The 25474-nt window shown below is 39.7% G+C and overlaps 1 protein-coding gene across 9 annotated transcripts in view; it reads right to left on the reverse strand.

Moving 5' to 3' along the window:
• DENND1A (DENN domain containing 1A) overlaps window positions 1-25474 on the reverse strand; it is a 527315-nt gene that overhangs the window by 240967 nt on the left and 260874 nt on the right. For all 9 annotated transcript variants that reach the window (XM_044926324.2, XM_044926331.2, XM_044926328.2 and 6 more), the window contains 3 exons: window positions 22412-22492; window positions 18279-18332; window positions 5041-5151 (listed from right to left, as the gene is read on the reverse strand). In XM_044926324.2, coding sequence (XP_044782259.1) covers window positions 5041-5151; window positions 18279-18332; window positions 22412-22492 — 246 coding nt within the window. The remainder of the gene's footprint in view (window positions 1-5040; window positions 5152-18278; window positions 18333-22411; window positions 22493-25474) is intronic.

Here is a 25474-nt window from a genome sequence, read left to right on the forward strand (position 1 = left end):
TTTAAACTTTTAAAGAATTCTGAAATATATATACACATATAAAAGCACATATACCATATAAGCAACATTTAAAAGAGAAAAGATTAAGACTCCAAAACCCAGCAGCTGTTTAGAGTTGGCCAACTACAGCCCAAAGGCTAAGTTTGGTGTGCTTTCTATTTTTGTAAATACAGCTTCTTAGAAGAGTCACTCTCACTAGTTTACTGACTGTAAACGACAAGGTCGTGCTGTGCGCATGTTAAGTCCCTTCAGCTGTGTCCGACTCTTTGCGACCCCATGGGCTGGAGCCCACTAGTCATCTCTGTACATGGGCTTCTCCAGGCAAAGATACTGGAGTGGGTTGCCATTTCTTCCTCCAGGTGATCTTCCCAACTCAGGGATCGAACCCATGTCTCATGTCTCCTGAACTGGCAGGCGGGTTCTTTACCACTAGCGCTACCTGTGAAGCCCTTGAGTCCAGTAAATGCATCAAAGACCATATTTACTATTGGCCCCTTTAAAAATGTTTGCTGATCCCTAACACAGCTCAAGACAGAAAACAATATTTCTGATGTCACATGTACGCCTCTTCCGAACTGTACTCCTTTCACTCCCTCTGAGGAAACTACTACCTATATTTTGTATTAATCATTCCCCCTCCTTGTATATGCATCCTTAAATAATATGACATTTAGTTTTTCTTACTTGAACTTTATATTAATGAAATCATATTTGATATTCTTCTGTAGCTTGTTTCTTTTACTCAGAATTCTGTATGAGAGGTCCAATCATATTGATAGTGGAGTTCATCTTCACTTACACAGTATTCTACTGTACAACTATGCAACAATTTATGAGTTCTCTGTTGATGGTTATGGGGGCCGGGTTTACAAAACAAAACACTATGCTATGAACACGGCTGCACATGTATCCCACTATTACATGATCAAAAACAGTGTGTAGGTATGTGCACACAGTCCCCCCCACCCCCCACCAATTCTGCCCAAGAGTGGAACTGCTCAGTTTTGGGCATATGCAAATACTTCTGTACCACATACTCTTCAAAGCGTAGTACATGAAATTCTCTAGAACATCTGCAACATAACACTTGGCTTTATCAGACACCTAATTTTTGCAAACCTAGTGTTTTAATCACTGTAGTTTTAATTTGCTTTTCTGCGATTAATGTGGTTGAGCATCTTTCCGTATATTTATTAGCCATTTGTGTTTTTTCTGTGAAATGTTCATTTGTGCTTTTAGCCAATGTTTCTATTGATAGTTTTGTCTTCTGCTTTTTTTTAGTGTAGTTTTTCATATATTTCAGATATTAATCTTTTGTCACTTTTATATATAGCAAATATCTCACCTCAGCTTGTGACTTGTCTTTCCATTCTTTGAATGGTATTTTTTAATGACAAAAATTCACAATTTTAATCTTTCTCTTTATACAATGCATAATTTGAATTATTTAACTGAATCCATTTCTATTCCAAGATCACAGATCTACTCCTATTTTGTCTTCTAACAGTTTTAAAATTTTGCCTTGATCTATTTGGAATTCAGTTTTGCATGTTGTGTAAGACATAAATTATCTTTCCTGTGTGGATAATCAGTTATTGAAAAGTCCATCCTTTCCCCCAGATTTTACAATGCTACCTCTGTGGTATATGAAGAACCCACACACATGTGATCTGTTTCTGCAATTTCTATTCCATTCCACCAATCTATTTGTGTATCCCTACACCATTACTCCCCAGGTGACAGCTAGTGGTAAAAAATCCACCTGCCAGTGCAGGAGATGCAAGAGACTAGGGTTCAGTCCCTGGGTTGGGAAGATCCCCTGGGGAAGGGAATGACAACTCACTCCATTATTCTTGCCTACAAAATCCCATGGACAAAGGAGCCTGTTGGGCTACAGTCCATGGGGTCACAAAGAGTTTGACAAGACTGAGCATGCACGCAGGCACATGCCATTAGTAGCATCTTAATTACCATAGCTTCATATAAAGTCTTGATGTCTGGTAAAGCAAGCTTTGGGCTTCCCTGGTGGCTCAGATGGTAAAGAATCCGCCTGCAATGAGGGAAACCTGGGTTCAACCCCTGAGTTGGGAAGATCCCTTGGAGGAGGGCATGGCAACCCACTCAAGTGGGTTGCCTAGAGATTCTCTTGCCTAGAGAATCCCCATGGACAGAGGAGCCTGGTGAGCTACAGTCTATGGGGTCCCAAAGAGTTGGACATGACTGAGCGACTAAGCACAAAGCAAGCTTTACCAACAATTCTTTTTCTTCAAATATGTCTTGGCTCTTTCTTTGGCTTTCCACATTAGTTTCATAATCAGTTTGCCAAGTACTATGTAAAATCCTACTGGGATTTTGAATAGAAATGTATGCAATCTACAATATACATCATTTTGGAGTGAAATGATGCCTTCAATATAATGAGTCTTGCTATTCATGAACATGGTCATGCTTTTTCTCTACTGAAAATTCACATATCAACATATGAATTTCCCCTTGCAATAAGTTAACATTGTGAGTTATAATAATAGATTTTCTAGTATTACCAGGCTTACATTTCTGGAATAAAATCAAGTCAGTTACTATGAATTATATTTGTTATGTATTTGCTACTGTTTAGATTAAGATTTCTACAGTTATGTTAATGAGTAAGATTGGCTGATAAGTTCTCTTTTGTGCGTGTCTCTTCAGGCAGCTGAAAGTCAAAATTATACAAGTGTCACAAGAAAAGCTGGGATGTGTTCTTTCTTTTTTCTTGACTCTTAAGAAGTTTGTCTAAGATTGAAATTACCTGTGATAAAACATACTTGTAAAACCATCTGGGCTGAGTGTCTTGGAAAAAAATTTTTTATATATAGATTAAATTTCTATAAATTAAATGACCTATTCAATTTTTATTAAGAAGAAACAGGAAATTCAATTTTTATATTTCTTCTTAATTCAATTTTGGTAAATTATATTTTTCTGTTCATTTCACCTTAGTTTTTGAATATTGGCATAAAATGAGTAAAGAATTTTCTTAATACCTAAAATTTCTGCTGCATCTGCTCATTTTGCCTGCTAATTTACTCCTTTATTTCATTTTAGTTTTGGGAAGGAGCAGAAATAACTGCCTGTTTAATCCACTACATTTATCTAAACAGTATCACACAAAAGGTACATTCTTACTTATCTCTAAGACTGAGAAATAACAGAACATACTACAAACTGTTGTATGACAATTAAATGAGTTAATAGATGGAAAGGGCTTAGAACAGTGCCTGGCACATACTAAGGGATCAAAAATACTATGATAATATCATAGAGAATTCAATTCCACTGTTATGATGTCCTATTTTTGTTCCACTTAAGTTTAATAGTTCAAAGCAAGAGTAACTTGGTTATGGACTAGACTCTTTCAAGTTTAATAGTTCAAAGCAATAGTAACTGGTTATGGACTAGACTCTTTCAAATGTACTCAATCTATTCAGTCTCATCAGGAAGTAATGATTGGCAATATTCTCATTCTGAAACTCAGTCTGGTGTTCAGGCCCTGAGATTATGAACTACATTTACAGTCCAAAATAAAGTGCAAAACAAAGGAAGAGGTCTATTATGGGCTGTTTTCCCTTGAGGGCAAGGGCCATGCTTCTATCACCTACTAGTGCTATAAGCCTAGCACCCAACAGGCAATTAAAAAATTGTGCATACCTGACAAGCAAACAATACCAAAAAAATAAAATAATAAAATTACAATGGAAGCCATAAGGAAAATTCTAATGGTCTCACTAGTTTGCACTTATTAGGTGCCTTGAATTCATAGGTAAACACATAAGTAAATCAGAGGCCTATGATTCTATCCATAGGTCCTTCAATAGGGAAATTTCTACAACAAGGTCTTTTTACCCTTTCTAACAGTCCATTTCTTTATATAAGTTTTACCTCAAAAAAAAAATACTGTAAACACAATAAATTTTAGTTAACAAACATATGCATTTGGGGGAAGCATAGTGATGTTTGTGATTTACTTTGAAATACATCAAAAAATAAGATGGCTTGAAGAATGGTATGAGGAATGGATAAATATGTGCCAAAGGAAGCATAGTAATCTGTTAAATGGCAGAATCTAGATGGAATTATGCAGGTGTTCACTGCAAACTGATTTCAATTTTTCTATGTTGGAGAATTTTCATAACAGGTACTGGGAAAAATACAAACTCTTATACTTAGCAAATTAAAAACTAACATAAAAAGAATACGAAAAAATTTGTATTATATAGTGAAAGTTATTACAATAAAAAAAGAGTTCATCCCAATTTTTAACCCAAGAACCCTATAAGATAAATGGAAAAAGATATTAACAAAATGCAAATAGGAAAAAAAATGCATGAAAAATATTCAGTTACTTCTAACTAAAAAAATTAAAAATAAATCAAAGCTGCAATACCATTTTATGCTATTTTGTTAGGAAAATTAAAGCACATGTCCACAAGCACACATACAACTCTGGCAAGGATGCAGTGCAAATGGTACACTCATCCACAACTGGCAGCCTCCACAATAAAAAAGCCTGTTTGGGAAGCAATTTGGCATCCATAAGGCACAGCATCTATCTGTCCTTTGACTTGGTGGTCCCAATTTTTAGAATATGAATTGTATTAGTCAAATGAAGCCAAAAGATGTTCACTGCAGTGTTACCTACTAAAGGATTAAACTATGAACAACCTAAATGGCCCTCAAGAGAAGAAAGATTTAGCAAATGATGACACATCAGTATAATGGAATATGACAGAGACATCTAAAAAATGACAATAATGAAAGCTTATATGGAAATATTTAAAGTGTTCATCACACACAATCAAACAGGAAACTACACCTGATTGTTAAGCTACAAGAATAAATAAAATGTGCATTGACACTGTAAAGGGACATGAATAATTAATAAAAATGACATGTTATTATCTGAGAGGATTGTGGATGATTTCTAAAGTTTTGTTTTATCTTTCTGATACATCTTTCAATTAAAATAAAATGAAACAGCCCATTTCAAGACTGTCTACTCACAGTGCTGAGTTTGCTGCAAATGATGAGTATCCGGCGTTCGTAGAGCATACTGGCATACAGATGTAACATGTTGTTTACATCCACAGCCACAAAATATTCTGTCAGATTTCTCTAGGAGAAAGAAGAAGGGGAGGTTTGTGGCTTATTTTCTTTGTTCTTATTAGAAACAGTATCTAACAGAATCTAATAATCAGAAAGTATACTTCCCTCTTCCCCTGTCCTAGTCTTTCTCCCTGGAAGACCAGATCTCAGTCACATGTAAATCATGAAATGTGAAGTTGGAACAGAATTTAGAGATGAAGTAGTCTGAGCAACCACACCTCTGAATGGTGATTACAGTTTACCACATGAGGTCACATGCAACACTTTCAGTTCTGAAAGGTGAGCAGGACAAGAAGTCTGCAATCTCACAAATGAGGAAATCAAGGCAAGAGAGAGGTACCGAGATCAAAAAACCTAATGACTGGTAAAGACAGGAAGGAAACGGCAATCCACTCTAGGACTATGGCCTGGAAAATCCCATGGACAGAGGAGCATGGTAGGCTACAGCCCATGGGGTCGCAAAGAGTCGGACACAACTGAGTGACTTCACTTCACTTCACAGCTCTAATGCCAGGTCCTAGAACTTTCCCAATGCACCATGCCATATGTGTAAGCAAAAGAAAGTACCCAGGGACCAAAACGCTTCTGGCATAGAGCCTCTTTTTGTCCAACAGGCTCCCCCCGCAAAGGCCGGGCATGCTCCTCTCCAGTCATCACTGCTGGGGTCCCCCATCTCCACAGTTTACATTCTCTAAAACGGCTCGGCTGGAAGTAAAGCAATTTTCAAGATCTACAATTTCCAGGTATTTCACTCAAAAGACGGGAAAAACCATTGAAGACAAGCAGCAGCAAGTTGTGACAATGCAGTGTTTTAAACTAGCTTTTGTCTGTAGCCTGGGCTTCATTCCTTTAATTAGTACTATAGATTGGTACTCTGCAGATTTCAGAAAAAAAAGTAATGTGTTTCATTTCTGCAACCCTTTCTATACCCACCTGACTTTAATAATACACATGAATATGCTAATTTCTTTAGTGTTACGGGTTTTCAATGCCATACAATATAATCCTCTGAAAATGAAGGGGGTTGGAGAGGGAAGGAACACTATTGCCAGGGGTTGCAGTTTATAATGATGAAAGATCCATAACCCATAAATTCAAGTAAACCAGGTGGATTTTATATGCAAAATAGCATAAAGTGCTTTTCAACAATATTATGGGTTGGGAATAAGAATGGGCACTTATCTTATGATTTATGATTGTTTGATTTGAGTACCAGTTTAACTATTGACCTTTGTAAGTAAAGCATGTGTGAATTAACAGGTCCCCATACTGACTACCTACCAAATACCAGGCACTGGACCAGGTACTGTTGGCGGTGTAATTTTAAGCAATCTTCACAAAAATCCAATGAGGTATTATTCTTTCCAACATATAGATAAATTAAGTCTGGGAGAGAGTAGTAACTGGTCGAGTTACTACTGGACCCCAATGCAACACCATAGCCCATATACTTTCTCTTATATTACACTGTCCCTCTTAAATACTTTTAAACATCCACAACATACAATGCTTTACATATATTATTTCACTCATCTTGAAGCCACTCCTTGGACAAATATCTCTTCTGTGTGTGTGTATCCAGACATGTCTGACTCTTTGCGACCCTATGGGCTCTAGCCTGCCAGGCCCCTCTGTCCATGGGATTTCCCAGGCAAGAATACTGGAGTGGGTTGCCATTTCCTCTTCCAGGAGATCTTTCTGATCCAGGGATCAAACCCACATCTTGTGCGGCCCCTGCACTGGGAGGCAGATTCATTACCACTGAGCCACCTGGGAAGTTTTATTATCATCTCTATATACAGATAAGAAGACAGAGGTACAGAGGAGTAACTTGACCAACGTCATACAGTAAGTGGATAAGGCATTGTTCAGTCCTGGGTAGGTTTGTCTCTAAATCTGCGCTTTTTTTCTTTACTGTTGCTGTTGTTCAGTCACTAAGTTGTGTCTGACCCTTTGTGACCCCATAAACTACAGCACACCAGGCTTCTTTGTCCATCACTATCTCCCTGAATTTCCTCAAATTCCATTGTTTTTTTTTTTTCTTTATACACCGCTAAAAATAGTGGATAAAAATCTATATTTGGACAGAACAATGCAGGATCAAAGTATGGCCAAAGAAAAAGTGTTTTTGTTAAAAACTGTTATTCTATTTACTGAGTAATCCTTATGTGCCAGACAACAGGTACTTTACCTATTTTCTCTCTAATCTTCTCAACAACCCTGAGAAAGGCATTATCATCTCCATTTTATAGATGGGAAAACTGAGGCTCAGGAAGGTTAAATAGTCTTCCAAAGGTCACCCAGCTAGAAAGGGCCAAGCTTCCAAACCAAGTTTCCTGAACCCCAAACTCTGGCTCTAACCACCACAGCAATTTGCCTCTTAACAAACTTGAAAAACAAAATAAGCAAGCAAGAAAGCCAGTCGGAATTGGTCAACAAGTGTATCTCTTGCCCAGTGGACTGAGGAGTGCTGAGCTAATGAAGCCAGGGTAGGGTTTGTTCTGAAGAGTGACACGGCAGAGCTATTCTCGCAAACAAAATACAAGGCCCTCAGCTGAGCATTTCAGTCAAAAGCTTAACTGCTGATGAATTACATGCATTTTTCTTTTAGGAGAGGATGGAAGTAAAAAGAAAATAGAAATGAGGAGCTTAAAGAAGGCCAGAAAGCCCATTAGCACTTTTGACAGATCCAAAGATAACTCTGAAGCCACCAAAACGTGGCCTCAAGAGTCTGCCAAGAAGCTTCACGCTGGGTAGAAATATGTTACACAGCTTGCCGTCCAAATAGGGAGACACAGCGTCAGAGACAAATCCTGTGCCTTATTTTGGTGGGAGAAAAAAAAAAATCACAAGGATACTTCTGTGGATGGGAAGGGAACATTTCTGAAATAAAAACACCACTTGGTTGAGGCATAACCCCCAACCCAATCAGGTTCTGAAGGATTCAGGTGCTTGTTCCAAAAACTCTACACAGGTATGTTAAAAATATGTAACATTTAACCAAATTCTCTCTAAACTGTCATGTACTTTTTTTGGTATTTCTCATCCCATCTGTGCTGATTACCAAGATATTTGTGTCTAAACAGAAGCTGTCTTTCTTATCTGCTTCCTCCCTGCCTCTCTCCTTCTGGGACACCACCCGCCTCAGCAGTGGGGAGTGGGTGGGATTGGCCACAGCCCTGGGAACCTCGCTCAGCCCTGGGAGCACCTGTGGGGCAGAGCAGACCTTGGGAACGCCTGGAGGGAGCCCTTGCAGTTCCCATCAAGCCTCATCTCAGAAGAAAACCCCTCAGAGAGAGGGGCCTCCTTCCCCCTGCCTTTAAGCATCTGGTGGCTTAAGCTACAGCAACCCTCAATTTCTCAAACCTGTCATGCTTTTCACACCCCTAGGCCTTTACTTCCATTGCTTCCTCCACCTAGAATGCTTTTCCCTTCCTTAAGGACACCCATTTACTTTTCAAGACCCAGCTCAAATGTCACCTCCTCCTGAAAGGTTTCCTCAACTCCTCATTTTTCAAGCTGCCCTTTGTGCTTCCATGACAATTTGTCCCTATCATATAATCACTCAGTTACAAGTATGTTTTTGCCACCAGACTGACATCCCTTTGGGTGAAATGACGTATTCCATCATCTAGCAGTTTGATGAAAGAGGGAATCAATGAGTGGAGAAAGCCACTGACTGAAGACTACGGCTCATTAGCTCAGGTGTGAGCAGGGAGGTGTAAGAGAAACACGAGGGCTTGGATGGTGTGTTAGGAAGAATGCAACACTTGACTTCAGAAAACCTGGGTCTGAATTGGATGAAGTGATCAATTACTTAGTAATGATGAAGGGCCCACAGGAAAAGAATTGACATTGGAGACTCACAAAACCAGGCAAGGTAGCTTTAAAAGCCATCTGAAGCTACATTATTTAAAATGTAAAGAAATAGGCAGTTTGTTCATCAAGTAACTAAGGCAGGGGGTAAGGAGAACTGTACACAGAGGCAGGTGCACATGTCACAGCTAGACCAATCATATTTCTCGGATAGGTAAGAACACAGTATAGGGAGTGTGCAATAAGAAAAGAAGGCTTCCGTGGCAAGTAGTCCTGTGTCAGGACTGCAGCCAGAACATATTGTGAGCTTGTATTTATAAAATACACAGGTATGCCACTTTCTCCCAGCACTTGGCTTCAGTGGAATTAAGTCTTCAGTCTTCCATTTCTGTCTCCTATAATCAGCTAGTCAACCAATACTGCTGACTCCTACTAAGTGCTTAGTAAACCCTGGGAGCTGTGCCCACAGAGATTAACTACATATGATCCCCACTTTCCACAAGTGGCACTGGACCCAGAAACCTGGTATGCCAAGAATTGTCAGTTCAGTCACTCAGTCATGTCCGACTCTTTGCAACCCCATGGACTGCAGCATGCCAGGTTTAGAACTCTGATGCTGGCTAAACATGCTCCACAGCTGGCTGAGAAGGGAAGATTCAGCTCTGCCAGATGGATATGGGGTGAAGGCTGGGGAAGACTTGACATAGGAGAAGACACTTGCTCTAAGCCTCCAACAGGGGGTTCACTCAGGGCACAGGGGAGAAGCATGTTCTAGCCAGAGGCAAGAGGGAGAGAGCGGCTCTACGCAGGTCAGTGGAGTGAAGGGCAGGGTGCAGGGCAGGGAATGTGCTGGGGTAGAGAAGCTGGGTTCAGAGCCTATGGGAGCCTAGACTTTCCTCACAGCTAACAGGGAGCTGCGGAAGGATTAGGACATAAGCATATCTGTGCTACATAAGAATCTCCCTAGAGGTCCTGTGGAGGATGTACAGGAGGGGGCAAGCAGCTAACAGGTGCTACTGCTATATTCAGGGAGAGAATGAATAAAACAAGTTATTCAAATAAAAACTTTACATATGGATGTCACAGATCTCTGTAAACTGGAATCCAGGACTTGATAATGGTTAGACTTGAGAGGGGGTTGGAAGGATCTGGGACAAGCCCCTGAATTCCAGGTTCCTGTGCTCCACATCTGTCCACTTGCCTGACAAGTTTTTTTTTTTTAAGGGAAAGTCCAGTCTTTTGATGAAGAATCAATTGTCCTTCTAAAGAACCACCAATGCTGTCAAACAAAGTGTACCCCTAGTCTTGGGCCCAGTGTCCTGGGTTATAATGTCATCATGGCTAAGCCAATTATCAATTATCAGGGAATAACCACCTCCTTTATTCCCTGATAATTACTCTTCCATGTGACTCATCTTCTAGAAAAGGAAAACCTTGCTTAGAGGGACTGCTTCCCAGTGTCTATGCTCAAAAGGGCTGAGTTTTCTCAGTGCCAGTATGTTTTTTAGGCTTCAGGAAGAACAGTCCTTTTATATTCATGGAGTTTAAGCATTATTTCAGTTGCATATAGTTATGCGCCTCTGAGCATCCTCCTTTATGTCTAGCGTTTATTATATGGGCCCATTATATAGGGTTAAGAAGCAGGGACACGAAATTGACCACTTCCCAGGCTGAATGGGGCTCAGTTCTGAGGAAGGTCTCTGGTTAACAGAGACAGAGCAGCCTGGAAGTTAGGCTTCAAAAGAGGCATGTGCTGTACAAGTTCCTTAGACTCTCCAGGCTTTTCATCTCCACAAAGCAACAGCGGCGAAGAACCCTTACAGCTCTCTCTCTGTGGCTCTAAATCCAGACAAAGAAGAGAGGAAGACACCTGGCAGAACACCATTTCCCCCAGGAGAAGCCCCATAATGGCTGCTGCCTGCTAGCTGTCCCTGCTGGTTGCCGTGCCAATCCAGGTGGCTGGGGACTTTAGGCTCACTGTGATCCACGCCCCGGGTGAGGAAGCAGGTGGGGATGGGTGTGGTGATCAGGGGTGGGGAATGGGGGGTGGGTGCAATGAGCCTCAGGATGGAAGGGGATACAGTGGAGCTTAGAGAAAAAGCGTCTTAGGTTCAGTACCTTAGGGAAATGAGATAATCCCCAAACCAAAGAACAGACTCTAAGCTGGGTACTCCTTGGAGCCTTTGAAACAGATGCTAGTCCGCCCCACGGTCTGTCATTTTATTAGTCTTTGTCACTCTCAGCTTCATACACAGTATAGATGATAAAGACTTACTGTACTATGTCTGGAAGAGACAGTACAAGAAGCTGGTTTTGCCCATGGAACTTATTTCCTGAAACAGCTCCTGCTCAGATTATTTTACCATAATGTAAATCTTTAAAATCCTCAATTTTTAAAAAAGAATTTAGGTTACTTTAGTTGTGTAGGATTCTTAAAAAGGAATTATAAATTTGGATTCTAAAATAATCAGTTTGAGAAAGAATCCCACTCACTCACATAAGCAATCAAGTCAGAGAAGTATATTATAGGAAAGAAAGCAGAGTTTACCCAGAGGTCAACTTTATCCCTCTGTGTGAATGGAAAAACCATTAGAATAAACAATTACCTGACAACTCTTAATAGCAACAATGGAATTCTCTATAATCTCAGGACTTGATAATAGGTCTTCTACTACCACCTCAACTTTGTTTATTTTTGAAAGTCACAACGAGTTCATAAATCTTTTCTATATCATGGTGCATCTTTTGACAAAGCGGAGTCTGGCCAATGTTATATGTAACTGTCCATTCTAAATGCTTTCCTCGCATCATTAACCACTTGGAATGACACAGGCCAGATAATTAAGACAGGTTTGTTTAATATTCTAAAAGAAGGTCTATATGATTATCCATTAATCAAAAGTAAACTTCAAAACCTGGCCACTAAAAAAAATCCCTTATACAGCCAGTTTAAAAAGTAATTATTAATACGTATTTGTTTGTGATCTGTGACTTTTTAAAAAATGCAGGTCAACTGTTTAAAATTTATAAAAATTTATGCTCATTTAATTACTGCCTGTATAAAATTCACTCCTACATGTGTTAGCTTGATAGACAGAAAAAACCCTGAAGAGCAATTACATAGTGATAGTTTTTCAGTGAAAAGCAAGAAAATATTTTTACACAGAAACTGAAGAAATAATGAGAATTAACTTCAACAGGGATCTGAAAATGGAAAGAATTAATTTTCTACATTTGCTTTTCATTAACATCTTGCAGACTCACTGGCCCAAAAGCCAAGTGAAAGGAACTGTTATTTTTCCTTCTCCTGAGAGTGACTGCATTGCTCATTCATTCAATCATTTCATAAATGTACACTGAATATCTACTCTGTTCTAGGTACAGTGTTAATAAAGGAGATTCACTGCTGAAAAAATACTGACCCCTGTCCATATGGAAGCAGAAACTAAACACATAGTCACACGATTAATTATATAATTTACACTTAGGATGAATGATTTCTTAGGAAGGTACTGGGAGCCATGGAGTGGAGGGCCAGGACCCAGCAGCATCTCGGTGCTAGAATCAGACTGACCCAAATGTGACTGGCTGGGTGGTTAGGGACAAGTTACTTTACATCTCTGGGCTTCGTTTCCTCTGCAGAATAAGGATAACAACCACATTGTAAGGTGGCTGTGAAGATGTCATGATATAACAAATATTAATAGTACCTGATCTGATCCATGGTGGGTGTTCAACCAGTACTACCTCCTTTGTCTCTCATGTTAATCCTTCCCTGAAATCGTCCAAAGAATAGGATTATCTGGTGACAGAATCAAGTTTCATACCCCCATCCTTTTACCCTTTTCTTGTTCTCTTAGTTCAGTATGTTCCTAAGAGGAGATAATCATATAGTATACACAACACCTTCCACATGACAGGCACGAGTGTCCTGGACTCCATTCCTTGCACCATTTCCAGTCAACGGTGGCTGCTAAGAGGCTTTCGTAGCCAAACATACACTCCATGAGAAGTGTTGATCTTCACAGCCAGGAATGTCAGCAAAAACCAAGACAAGACAAGCTCCAAGAAGTAATGCACCTAACCCTCCACAGCGACTCAAGAGAGGTTAAGGCTAGAATTAAAGGAGAGCCAAAGGATGAAGGGAAAGAAAGGATCATCAAAAGCAGTATCTCTGTTGCACCAGGCATTGAACTTGGAACTTTACATGTAATACTTCATTTGTTCCTCCCATTTTGCTTTATTAGATGAGGAGCCTAGAGAATATAAGCATCTCAAAGTCCCCAGAGTGGCAGAGCCCAGTGTTTGGCTGTCTCCAAAACTCATGTTCTTTCCACCAGCAGACTACATCATATTAACAACTCCTTCGTTATTGCTTGTTTCAATTTGCAATGCAGCAATTTAGTCATTTTAAATTAATCCTTGAAAAATCACCAAGAGAGTAAAATGCAAATTTCAACATAGCTAGAGCTCAATAGTGAGTCTATGTCAAAAATCACACAAATTGGTCCTACATAAGTTCAGATTCTCCTTAGAGGAAAAGCTTTCCTGCTTCATTTCATACTTGAAATAGGAAAAACCATTTCTTTTCCTTTTTCCTCATAAATATCAAAAGTCAACTATACGGAGGCAGGGGGGTATAATGGAAACAAAATGTTTTGGTTCCTTACAAACCCGGGTCACTACACCCCATTTGGAAGCAGACCTTGGGCTCTAACCTCAGGCCTGTGAGCCCTGGGTCCCCACATGTAAAATGAGGCTCACATCTACCTCTCACAGAGTAGCTGTAAGGATTTAAATGGAACCATGTATGTTAGGAGGCTGGCAGATTGTTTTTATTATTCCTGCTTAGAAACAAACAAGGCCAGCCTTTTACTGGTTTGCAAAGGAGGATTTAGAGGACAATGGGTCATATGCAGGGAATTGGTTCATTAGTGGCAAAATCAGCAGAGGGAATGCAAATTTTTTTTTTTTAATGGTGGGGGCAGGGGAGGTGGCATACACTGCGGAAAGGAATTGGAGGTGGGGCTAAGAAGAAGATGAAGTTTTTTTTCCTACACTATTTCTAATCTCAGCAATTGTGGTTTTGAAAACTGAGAAATTACCAGGATTTTCAGGTACCTTACAGTTCTTAAGGAATTCACAGTCCTTAAAATTAAAAAATTAAAAGATGAATTTAACTTAGGCAATGATTGCTATTATAACATTATTTATAATAGCAGAACATTAGAAACAATCTAAATGTCTATTAACAGGTGAAGCATAGTTAAAACATGCAGGCATTTCCATGGATTTAACACATGTATTTGCTTTTCTCTCTCCTGATACCATGCAACTATCAGCTCTCAGCCAGGAAAAGTCACAATGATATAATTTTGAAAGGCATAAACCTCAAAGAACAGGAGAAAAGAGAGTAATGGAAGAGAGATGTCAAAATTTTTGGAAGCCAGATGTTATTAAAGAAATGGTTTTTAACCTGGGTCATTCAGCCCCAGTGAACTTTTAGCGATGTCTGGAGACACTCACAGTCGTCACAGCTGGGGATGGTGGTACCATCTTACAATGGATAGAGCTCAGGGATACTGTTGAACACCCTGCAGCATACAAGACAACCCTAAACAACAAAGAATGATCTGGTCCAGGGTATCAAGAGTATCAATCAAGGTTGAGAAACTAGAGAAGACTGAGTTGGCAGCCCAGAAAAGTCTGGGACCAGGGCAGAGGGCAGCAAGTATCCAGCCCAACTCATATCACAGAACTCTAGAAAAGTTCAGGAATTGGAGACATCCAGCACCTCTAAAGGCTAAGGGAAGGGTGCCAATAAAAATAAGAGTATTCAATTCCAAGATTCTCCTCTCCCAGCTCACTCAGCTAGTCAACTAGCCTTTTGGCACCCTTCCTGAGAAATAAATGTTTACTTTCTGGTAACCAGAAAGACTTGGGGACACTAGGTACAGCTGAGCACAGGGGATAAATAATTAAATAAAAACAGGAGAGGTGCTTAAAGTATACATGCTAAATGTTCATATCCTATAAGCTACCACCCCACTCAGCTTCCAGAACACCTGTAATAAAGCTTACACTATTGGCAAGAGAAAACCGACTGGTCCAAAAGGAAAGATTTTGATATGATCATTAATATCTAAATAATAGCCAATTTCAATGTCTTCCCCTCTGTGACCCAACTATTCCATCAAGTAGATGAATATTTAATTTCTAGTTTTATTTCATTGTAATAAAAGACAGTGGCCTGTGAAAATCTGAGTTTTCCTATTTTGAATTCTTCAGTGCAATCTAGCACATAATCAATTTTCATAAATGTTCCAGGTCACATCCCTGGTTTCTGCTCTTTCTATAGGACTTTTCCAGTTTTAGGGGTGTTTCTTCACTGTCTATACCTTATTGACTGCTCAATAATCATCTCCTTTAAATTGCAGAAATTCCTCAAATTTTCTAGTTCATGGTGGCTCCTTCTGCCATTAAGTGGACATTTTTCTCCTTAATTTTATAGTTCTTTTGTCATTTCAATGGAATTTTGAGGGAGATAAAAGGTTAAATTATGGGCTCACAGGGTAGCAAAGTATATGAGAATTCATTTTCTAGTATCAAAAAGATTAATGTTTAAATTCCAATTCTACCACTTCTTGAAATATTATTCAGCCTTAAAAAAGAAGGAAATTCTGACATGCTACAGCATGGATGAGCCACAAATGCATTATGCTAAGTGAAATAAACCAAACACAAAAGGACAAATATTATATGATTCTCCTTAAATGAAGTGCCTAGAGTAGTCAAATTCATATAGTCAGAATAGTGGTTGCCAGGTGATGGGAGGAAAAAGGAAATGAGTTGTTTAAAGAGTTGGTTTCAGCTGGGAAAGATGAAAAATTCTGGAGATGGGTGTTGGTGACACTTGCGCAATAATGTAAACGTGTTCACCAATGAAATTATACATTTAAAAGAGGGTAAAACAGTGAATTTTATGTTATGTATATTTTGCCCCAAGTTAAAAAAGTAATCAAGTGCCTTAGTGGTAGTGATTCTGTATTTAACTCTACACAGTACTATGTACAGTTCAAGTAAAATATTTTGAAATATGCCTTAAGACTAGACTAGCTATGTGATTCAGCTTGTTCAGGGGGCAAATATTACCCTCTGCTGTCTCAGACTCAAGTTCATTGCTACGTTTTTAAGAGACAGGGGTGGGGGTCCTTACACTTTTATCCACAAATCCTTTACTTTCTTAAAAGTGAATTAAAAAATGTAGTAGGAGCACAATTCTACTTGAGTATATCTACCCTAATAAAAAAAAAAAGATCTTCACGACCCAGATAATCACGATGGTGTGATCACTCACCTAGAGCCAGACATCCTGGAATGTGAAGTCAAGTGGGCCTTAGAAAGCATCACTGTGAACAAAGCTAGTGGAGGTGATGGAATGCCAGTTGAGCTATTTCAAATCCTGGAAGATGATGCTGTGAAAGTGCTGCACTCAATATGCCAGCATATTTGGAAAACTCAACAGAGGCCACAGGACTGGAAAAGGTCTGTTTTCATTCCAATCCCAAAGAAAGGCAATGCCAAAGAATGCTCAAACTACAGCACAATAGCACTCATCTCACATGCTAGTAAAGTAATGCTCAAAATTCTCCAAGCCAGGCTTCAGCAATACGTGAACCGTGAACTTCCAGATGTTCAAGCTGTTTTAGAAAAGGCAGAGGAACCAGAGATCAAAGTGCCAACATCCGCTGGATCATGGAAAAAGCAAGAAAGTTCCAGAAAAACACCTATTTCTGCTTTATTGACTATACCAAAGCCTTTGACTGTGTGGATCACAATAAACTGTGGAAAATTCTGAAAGAGATGGGAATACCAGTCCACCTGACTTGCCTCTTGAGAAATCTGTATGCAGGTCAGAAGCAACAGTTAGAATTGGACATGGAACAAAAGACTGGTTCCAAATAGGAAAAGGAGTACATCAAGGCTGTATATTGTCACCCTGCTCATTTAACTTCTATGCAGAGTACATCATGAGAAACGCTGGGCTGGAAGAAGCACAAGCTGGAATCAAGATTGCCGGGAGAAATATGAATAACCTCAGATATGCAGATGACACCACCCTTATGGCAGAAAGTGAAGAGGAACTAAAAAGCCTCTTGATGAAAGTGAAAGTGGAGAGTGAAAAAGTTGGCTTAAAGCTCAACGTTCAGAAAACTAAGATCATGGCATCTGGTCCCATCACTTCATGGGAAATAGTCTGACACAGTGGAAACAGTGTCAGACTTTATTTTTCTGGGCTCCACAATCACTGCAGATGGTGACTGCAGCCATGAAATTAAAAGATGCTGACTCCTTGGAAGGAAAGTTATGACCAACCTAGAAAGCATATTAAAAAGCAGAGACATTACTTTGCCAACAAAGGTCCGTCTAGTCAAGGCTATGGTTTTTCCAGTGGTCATGTATGGATGTGAGAGTTGGACTGTGAAGAAAGCTGAGCACAGAAGAATTGATGCTTTTGAACTGTGGTGTTGGAGAAGACTCTTGAGAGTCCTTGGACTGCAAGGAGATCCAACCAATCCATTCTGAAGGAGATCAGCCCTGGGATCTCTTTGGAAGGAATGATGCTGAAGCTGAAACTCCAGTACTTTGGCCACCTCATGCGAAGAGTTGACTCATTGGAAAAGACTCTGTTGCTGGGAGGGATTGGGGGCAGGAGGAGAAGGGGATGACAGAGGATGAGATGGCTGGATGCATCACCGACTCGATGGACATGAGTTTGGGTGAACTCTGGGAGTTGGTGATGGACAGGGAGGCCTGGAGTGCTGCAGTTCGTGGGGTCGCAAAGAGTCGGACATGACTGAGCAACTGAACTGAACTGACCCTAATAAAGAAATCTTCGTATGAGAAGTTCTTTATACAAAAGCATTTTATTTACAAGAAAAAATAAAACCAACTCGATTCACAACAGCAAAGAAATAGCTAAGTAAACAACACAGCAAATTGAATATTATGCAGTCAAAAAAAATGATTATGAATGAAATGGCAAAATGCTTATATAAGAGGTAATTCTAACTATGTAAATAATACATTCTAAAAAGACTACAATGAGACACCAATATGTTAATAGGTGAGTAATTTGCAAAGTATGAATAATGATTATTTCTTATCTTTATACTTCTTTATTTTTCAAATATTCTCTATATGGTTTTGCTTTTATAATGTATTATTTTTATAGTAGGAAAATATACCCCTTTATTTTCTTTAAAAATTAGTAAAAAATGAAGAATAAAAATTTAATTCACATCTGCCCAAGTACTTACATTCTCAGGGATGCTGGGAAGTTCTCTGGTATCAGGCACAGTAAAATAAGAATGCTGTAAAGAAAGATAAAAAATATTTATTCCTGAAAAAGTATGCAACAAGCACATTATTCAGAAACCAGGTAAATGATATGAAGATAATTCCTCACTCAACTAAAGAAATAAGCGTTTCACTCATAGAGAATAGTCTAAGGAATATTTTCTTTGGATAATATTGGATTAAAGCCAGATACATTAAATCACCGTTTGGTAGATGGAGTTCTTTTCCATGAGAGAGGAACATCTTTAGGAAATACAAAAGAACAGTTCAAAGAAGTTAAAGGCTAATTTCTCATATGACATTTTCAGGCTACTGAACACATGAAAGCTGCAGACTTCATAATTTATTGTTCACTGAGGCATGTGGACTCCAGGGACCAAATATCACTAGGTTTACTCATGAATGGTCTTTACCAACCAAACCTGCAATTTCATTTCAGCATCTGAGATTATACTCATCTATAAACTGTGGGCCAAATCTGTCCCAAAGGCCCAAGGGATGGTAAGGATAGCTCCAGCAGAGGGACTGCGGCACTGAGACACTGTAGATGGCTAACAGTGGAGAATGTCTCTCAACTACGCGTGCTCTCCAAGTAAGCCTCCTGACTTCCAGTGCAAATTCCAGTGAAGGGAGCTGAATCAGTGGAGTTGAAACCCTGACCTGTTCAGAGAACTTTTAAGGAGACATCTCCATGCATGTAACAAGCATGTGTCTCTGAGTTAAATGAAAATAGGATGAACTGATGACACCTCCTCTGTGCTCCTAAAGACGCAGAGAACAATGGCAAGCAGGAATGGAAAGAGCTTGGTGCTGGCCAATTAAAGAAGGGATTGTGCAAAGGCCAGGAAAGGTCACATACAGAGAATGTCAGCTTAGCCATGGCCTAAGTTCAAACCTAGACCCCCAAGTGACATTTCAGGAAGTTCCCACCCCCCATTCTTGGATAACTACAAAATAAGTAAGTCTCTGGAAAAATGAGTTGCACAGGCTTCCTAAAATGAAAGGCTTCCAATAACAAAAAGGCCAACAATAACATTATAAGCTATTTTTCTAATATTCGGCAGATATTTACGAACATCTGCTACATGGAAGGCTTTACCTTCCAAGTATAAAGTACCACCAGATACTTTATAAACAGTATCTCTAATTTCCACAGGAAAATTTAAGAAATTATCTCCATATTACAAATGGGTAAAGTAAGGCTTAGAGAAGTAAGTGACTTAAGGTCATACAGCTAGTTGGTGACAGAACTAGGACTGAAACCAGGTTTGCATAAGCAGAGCTTTGTCCTCCCATGATAACACACCGTTATACCTCTGCTTTTTATGAGCAAACTATAGCTAAAGCTATTTGAATTAAATAAACTAAAAAGTAAAAAGCAACAAATATTAAAAGATAACTTAAGAAAACACCCTTTGTAGTGCATTATTCCAAAATCTGTGTCTTTGTGCCAAAACATTATATATTAAGGATTACAAAAGAGGGGACATAGGTAAACCTATGTCTGATTCATGTTGATATTTGGTAAAAACCAACACAATAAAGAAATTATCCTTCAATTAAAAATAATAATAATAAAAGTATTGTAGTAGAGATCATGTAGCATATTCGTTATGGGAAACTAATTAAGTCAACTCAAGAACAAAGATTAAAATAGTAAAAGTAAAATACAAGGTTAAATTCGATGCCATAAGATACCAAATTTTATACCAAATGGCTAGAAGGCAGTCCCAGGAAATGTTCAGTAACGGCAGTCCACATGGTGATGAATTCACTGAATAAGGATTAGCACAGTGAGGGAGAAAGGACTGGAACTGCAGAGTCAGCCACTTAATAGTTATGTGATCATAGGCAATTCCACTTAATAGCTCAGAAGCTATTTTTTTTTAACCTGTAAATGGGAACTGTTCAGAACAACTGTTTTGAAGAATAAATGTTTTATATTTGAAGTGTCTAGCATTCCATCAATGGTATTTTAATAGAAAATTATTATTACCATTCTCAACTGTAGGTTTATATTCCAATTTTTCTCAATCACCTACAGCAGACACAGAAACACTCTTGTGACTGAAGACAAAAAGTCCAAGACTGTCATTTTATCATCTTTTCAGGCTTTATAATCTAGATGAGACTAACTTTTCAGAAATGAAACACACAGAGAGGAATTCCTTGTGAACAGGAAAAAAAGAAAATATCTGCCTTTACAAATGCAACAGATTGTAAATAGTGAGCCTATGCAATCCCCAAACCAAGTAGTCCCCAGGCTGTCCTTTGAGATTCTGTCTTGCTCCATCGCCCATGAAATGCTGGGACCAGAGGAGGTCAGAAACATTCCTAGAAACCACTGGCATGAAACAGCTGCACCTTCCAACAGTTCTTCCTGCCCCAGCAATGGCTTGTCCTTGAGGCCTGGCAGCCACTCAGGGGAAGGAGAAGGCCCTTCCTCCCCAGCAGCTGGTGACCCAGCCCGGCTACTCCCCAGCTACCTGTCGGATGTCATTACAGACTGAAGCAGGGAGATCAAGCTGCTTAGGAAAAGGGACAGAGACAAAGGCAAGGTTGCTTAGCTCTGCAGCAGGGAGTGGGGCAGGTTTAAAGCTAATTTCTTCATCTTTTTCAGATATTCTTCCTTACACAATATTTCTTGGAAAAGGCTTCTTTCCCTCCTCTGCTCCACTGCAATGAGCAAAAGCCTCTATCAATTCCTTCTTTCCTTCCTTTCTTTCAACATTCATGGCCTAGTGGAAAAAAACATAGGCTTGGGTTTAAAAGCCCCAATCTCACTGATTAACCATACGACCTTGGATGGGCAAGTATCTTTTCCTCTCTAAGTCTTAACTATGACATAAGAATGCCAATATCTATTTTTAGAGTTGTTTTAAACATTAGAGATATATACTTGGCATAAATTAGGAACTTGGTATATAGTAGATGTATTATTAGTTATTGGCAGTAATACTGCTTTCAATGTGATCATCATAAAAAACCTTTCCATGTTCATTTTCTTTAAGAGGGCAAATACTGAGATAATTACCATTGACTATCAACACTGTACCTGCTTCTAGTGAAGCTGAAAGACAAAGCTTTTTAAACATTCAGACCCTACAACATTGGGGAAAACAGCCCCTGGATAATCAATAGCTGGCCAAAGAGCGTCCATCTGAGAATTCTGAAGAAGGTCATGACTAGCATTTGACCCAGAGAATTACAGTAACTAAAATATGAAAAAAAAAAAAAAAAACAAAAACCCTTCTTATCCAACACCTTATCTGATAGATGAGGAAATCGAGGTCCATGAGGTTAAAGGTTTTGATTAAGATCACTCAGGTCATCAGCAAAACTATGACTTGGGGATTGAAATCTCCCAGTTTATAATTCAGAGGCTTTTCTACCCAGACCACATAGCATGTATGTAAGAGAGTTCAAGGAAACAATCTGGCCAGGAACTGTGCTAGGCAGTCTCCATTCTCGTCCTCAAGAGAGGGTGTGCAGTCCAGTGGGGGAGATAGGAAAACAGGTTGTTCCAAAGTGTTGTGACTAAGTACTGCAAAGTGTACAAGATGCTTGGGACAAAAAAAGAAAACCTTACCTAAGCTTTCGGGGGTATGAGGGGATTTCGCTGGAATAAAAATTTGAGTTGAGTTCTGAAGGATGAGTATGGGTTACCCCGGTAAACAGGGGAAAGGTGGTATTGAAGGTGTGGGGAAGCAGGATGGGCCTCAGCAAAGGCACAGACACAGCAGTGTTGTATGGGGTCACCAGGTGGAGGAGGCGAGCATGAGGCAGGGAGCCCCAAGACAGGGGTTGAGGAGGCAAGGGTTGGCTGTCCCATTCCAAGCCCAACACCTGCCATCAGGAGATGCTAGTGATGGAATGATAGACAGGAAGAGAGGAGCATGGGGGCATTTGGGAGCCCTCTCTCATGAAATCCTAGAGAAAGAAAGAAATACAACTCCCTGGCCTGTCTTGAGATCTCTAAGTATTTGGGGGTGGGGAAGGTACATATGACAAAAAGACAATCTCATTTGGCTCTTTCTTATTGTTAACAATGGAATGGTTTCTCAGTGATTGCTAATATTCTGCCCCCACTTACCACACTGAGATGAACAGACACTCCTGGGTCAGGGATAGGAAGTTTGTACAGAGTTTCAAGAAGCTCATTCCACTGACTCTCCTGAAAGAAAGAAAAGGCTTAAGTAACAAAGGCAAGACTGAGCCCTTAGTCAGAGACCTGCAGGGAGGTCTGGGCACACAGTGAACTATGGGCCGTCATGACTGAGAGGCCTGGGGAGGTGCTGGCCCCACAACAGAAATAGGTTTGATATTCAAGTAGAGTTGGACAAAAGACAGTGCTTATGGCTCAATAAAAGAACCAAATAGATCCTCCCACACCAAGTTTGACATTTTCTACTCAGTGAGACACCTACCATGACCGCCTTTTATGGATCATATACCATAAGCTCTCAGCAAATCTATCCTCTCAACTCCATAGCAACAACTTTTAAATGCAAACAATCCCAGCTTACAGGGCGGGGGTGGTAGGGAGAAATAACGATGACACTATAGATCTTGTCTTTATCATCATTACCCTCAATTAATTGTATTGAGTGTTCACCAGATACACACAGCAGCCTCCAATTATGGAAAGTTAAAAATGAACTACTACAACAGCGCGCCATGGAGGCTGGTGGCTGTGCATTTTAATTAGAGAAATCGAGCCACAGGATGAAACATAAAGCAGCACAAATTATTCGATTGAAAACAGATTCACCTTTAAAATGCTCAAAAGAACACTGCTTACAGAATCATCCAAAAGCTATTTTTCCCACCCTGTGGAATTCTCTGTGCTGATAAAATAGTAATAAGCTTACATTTGTACCCATTTGGTAGCTGTTTTCAGCCTCACAACTACCTCACTTGACAGACTGAAAACTAAGGCTCCGAAAGGTAAAGCAACTTGACTCAAATCAGCCAGCTGGGAACTGCACAGCCAGAAGCTAACCACAGGTTTTCTGTGTTCAAACCCAGAGCCCTCTCTGCTGTTCACAGCTGTCTTTGTTAGTGAATTTAAAGGAGAGGGAAAAGAGGATAAGTCCAGATTAAAATTGTTTTTTCAATCTGAATTCATAAATTACTCAAATTTCTCAGAGGGTAGAAATGAACATGTGCAGGCACACAAGTTTAATTTTGCTTTGAAACAATCTCAAACTTACAGAAGAATTTTAGGACATTACAAAAACAAAAACAAAACCCTTTATTTTCCATTTGAGGGTGGATTACCAGTATTATGCCCTGTCATCCATAAACACCAAGGATGTTCTCCTACATAACCACAATCAGGAAATTAACACTGAAACATCATCATCATCTAATCCTCAGATCCTACCAAACGTTGTCAATTGTGCCAATAATGTCCTTGATAGCAAAATAATCCAGTTCAGGAACAAGTGCTGCCTTCAGTTGCTATGACTCTAGTTTCTATCAGTCAGGAACAGTTCCTACATTTGTAAGAACTTGACAGTGAAACCAGTCACTTTGTAGAATAATGCTCACTTGTCTGATGTTTTCTACTGATTCAGATTTCAATTCATCCCATTTCTGCTGACGCTCACTTTAATCATTTGATTAATTCATCTGATGTCTCTACTGTAAGATCAATCATTCTCCCTCTGTGTTGAGTAAGCATTTTGTGAAGCAATACTTTATGTAAATCAATAGCTTTTTAGTTTCTCTTCACTTTCCGCCATAAGGGTGGGTTCACCTGCATATCTGAGGTTATTGATATTTCTCCTGGCAATCTTGATTCCAGCTTGTGCTTCTTCCAGCCCAGAGTTTCTCATGATGTACTATGCATATAAGTTAAATAAGCAGGGTGACAATATACAGCATTGATGTATTCCTTTTCCTATTTGGAACCAGTCTGTTGTTCCATGTCCAGTTCTAACTGACCTGCATACAGATTTCTCAAGAGACAGGTCAGGTGGTCTGGTATTCCCATCTCTTTCAGAATTTTCCAGTTTATAGTGATCCACACAGTCAAAGGCTTTGGCATAGTCAGTAAAGCAGAAATAGATGTTTTTCTGGAACTCTCTTGGTTTTTCCATGATCCAGTGGATGTTGGCAATTGATCTCTGGTTCCTCTGCCTTTTCTAAAACCAGCTTGAACATCTGGAAGTTCACAGTTCACATATTGCTGAAGCCTGGCTTGGAGAATTTTGAGCATTACTTTACTAGCGTGTGAGATGAGTGCAATTGTGCGGTAGTTTGAGCATTCTTTGGCATTGCCTTTCCTTGGAATTGGAATGAAAACTGACCTTTTCCAGTCCTGTGGCCACTGCTGAATTTTCCAAATTTGCTGGCATGTTGAGTGCAGCACTTTCACAGCATCATCTTCCAGGATTTGAAATAGCTCAACTGGAATTCCATCACCTCCACTAGCTTTGTTTATAGTGATGTTTTCTAAGGCCCACTTGACTTCACATTCCAGGATGTCTGGCTCTAGGTGAGTGATCACACCATCATGAAAGTGAAAAATGATAGTGAAAAAGTTGGCTTAAAGCTCAACATTCAGAAAATGAAGATCATGGCATCTGGTCATGGCATCCCCATCACTTCATGGGAAAGAGATGGGGAAACAGGGGAAACAGTGTCAGACTTTATTTTTTGGGGCTCCAAAATCACTGCAGATGGTGATTGCAGCCATGAAATTAAAAGACACTTACTCCTTGGAAGGAAAGTTATGACCAACCTAGATAGCATATTAAAAAGCAGAGACATTACTTTGCCAACAAAGGTCTGTCTAGTCAAGGCTATGGTTTTTCCAGTGGTCATGTATGGATGTGAGAGTGGGACTGTGAAGAAAGCTGAGCGCTGAAGAATTAATGCTTTTGAACTATGGTGTTGGAGAAGACTCTTGAGAGTCCTTTGGACTGCAAGGAGATCCAACCAGTCCATCCTAAAGGAGATCAGTCCTGGGTGTTCATTGGAAGGACTGATGTTGAAGCTGAAACTCCAATACTTTGGCCACCTCATGTGAAGAGTTGACTCATTGGAAAAGACCCTGATGCTGGAAAGGATTGGGGGCAGGAGGAGAAGGGGACAACAGAGGATGAGATGGCTGGATGGCATCACCGACTCGATGGATGTGAGTTTGGGT

Source organism: Bubalus bubalis, chromosome 12 (assembly GCF_019923935.1).
Source record: "Bubalus bubalis isolate 160015118507 breed Murrah chromosome 12, NDDB_SH_1, whole genome shotgun sequence".
In the NCBI taxonomy this organism is placed as follows: Eukaryota; Metazoa; Chordata; class Mammalia; order Artiodactyla; family Bovidae; genus Bubalus; species Bubalus bubalis.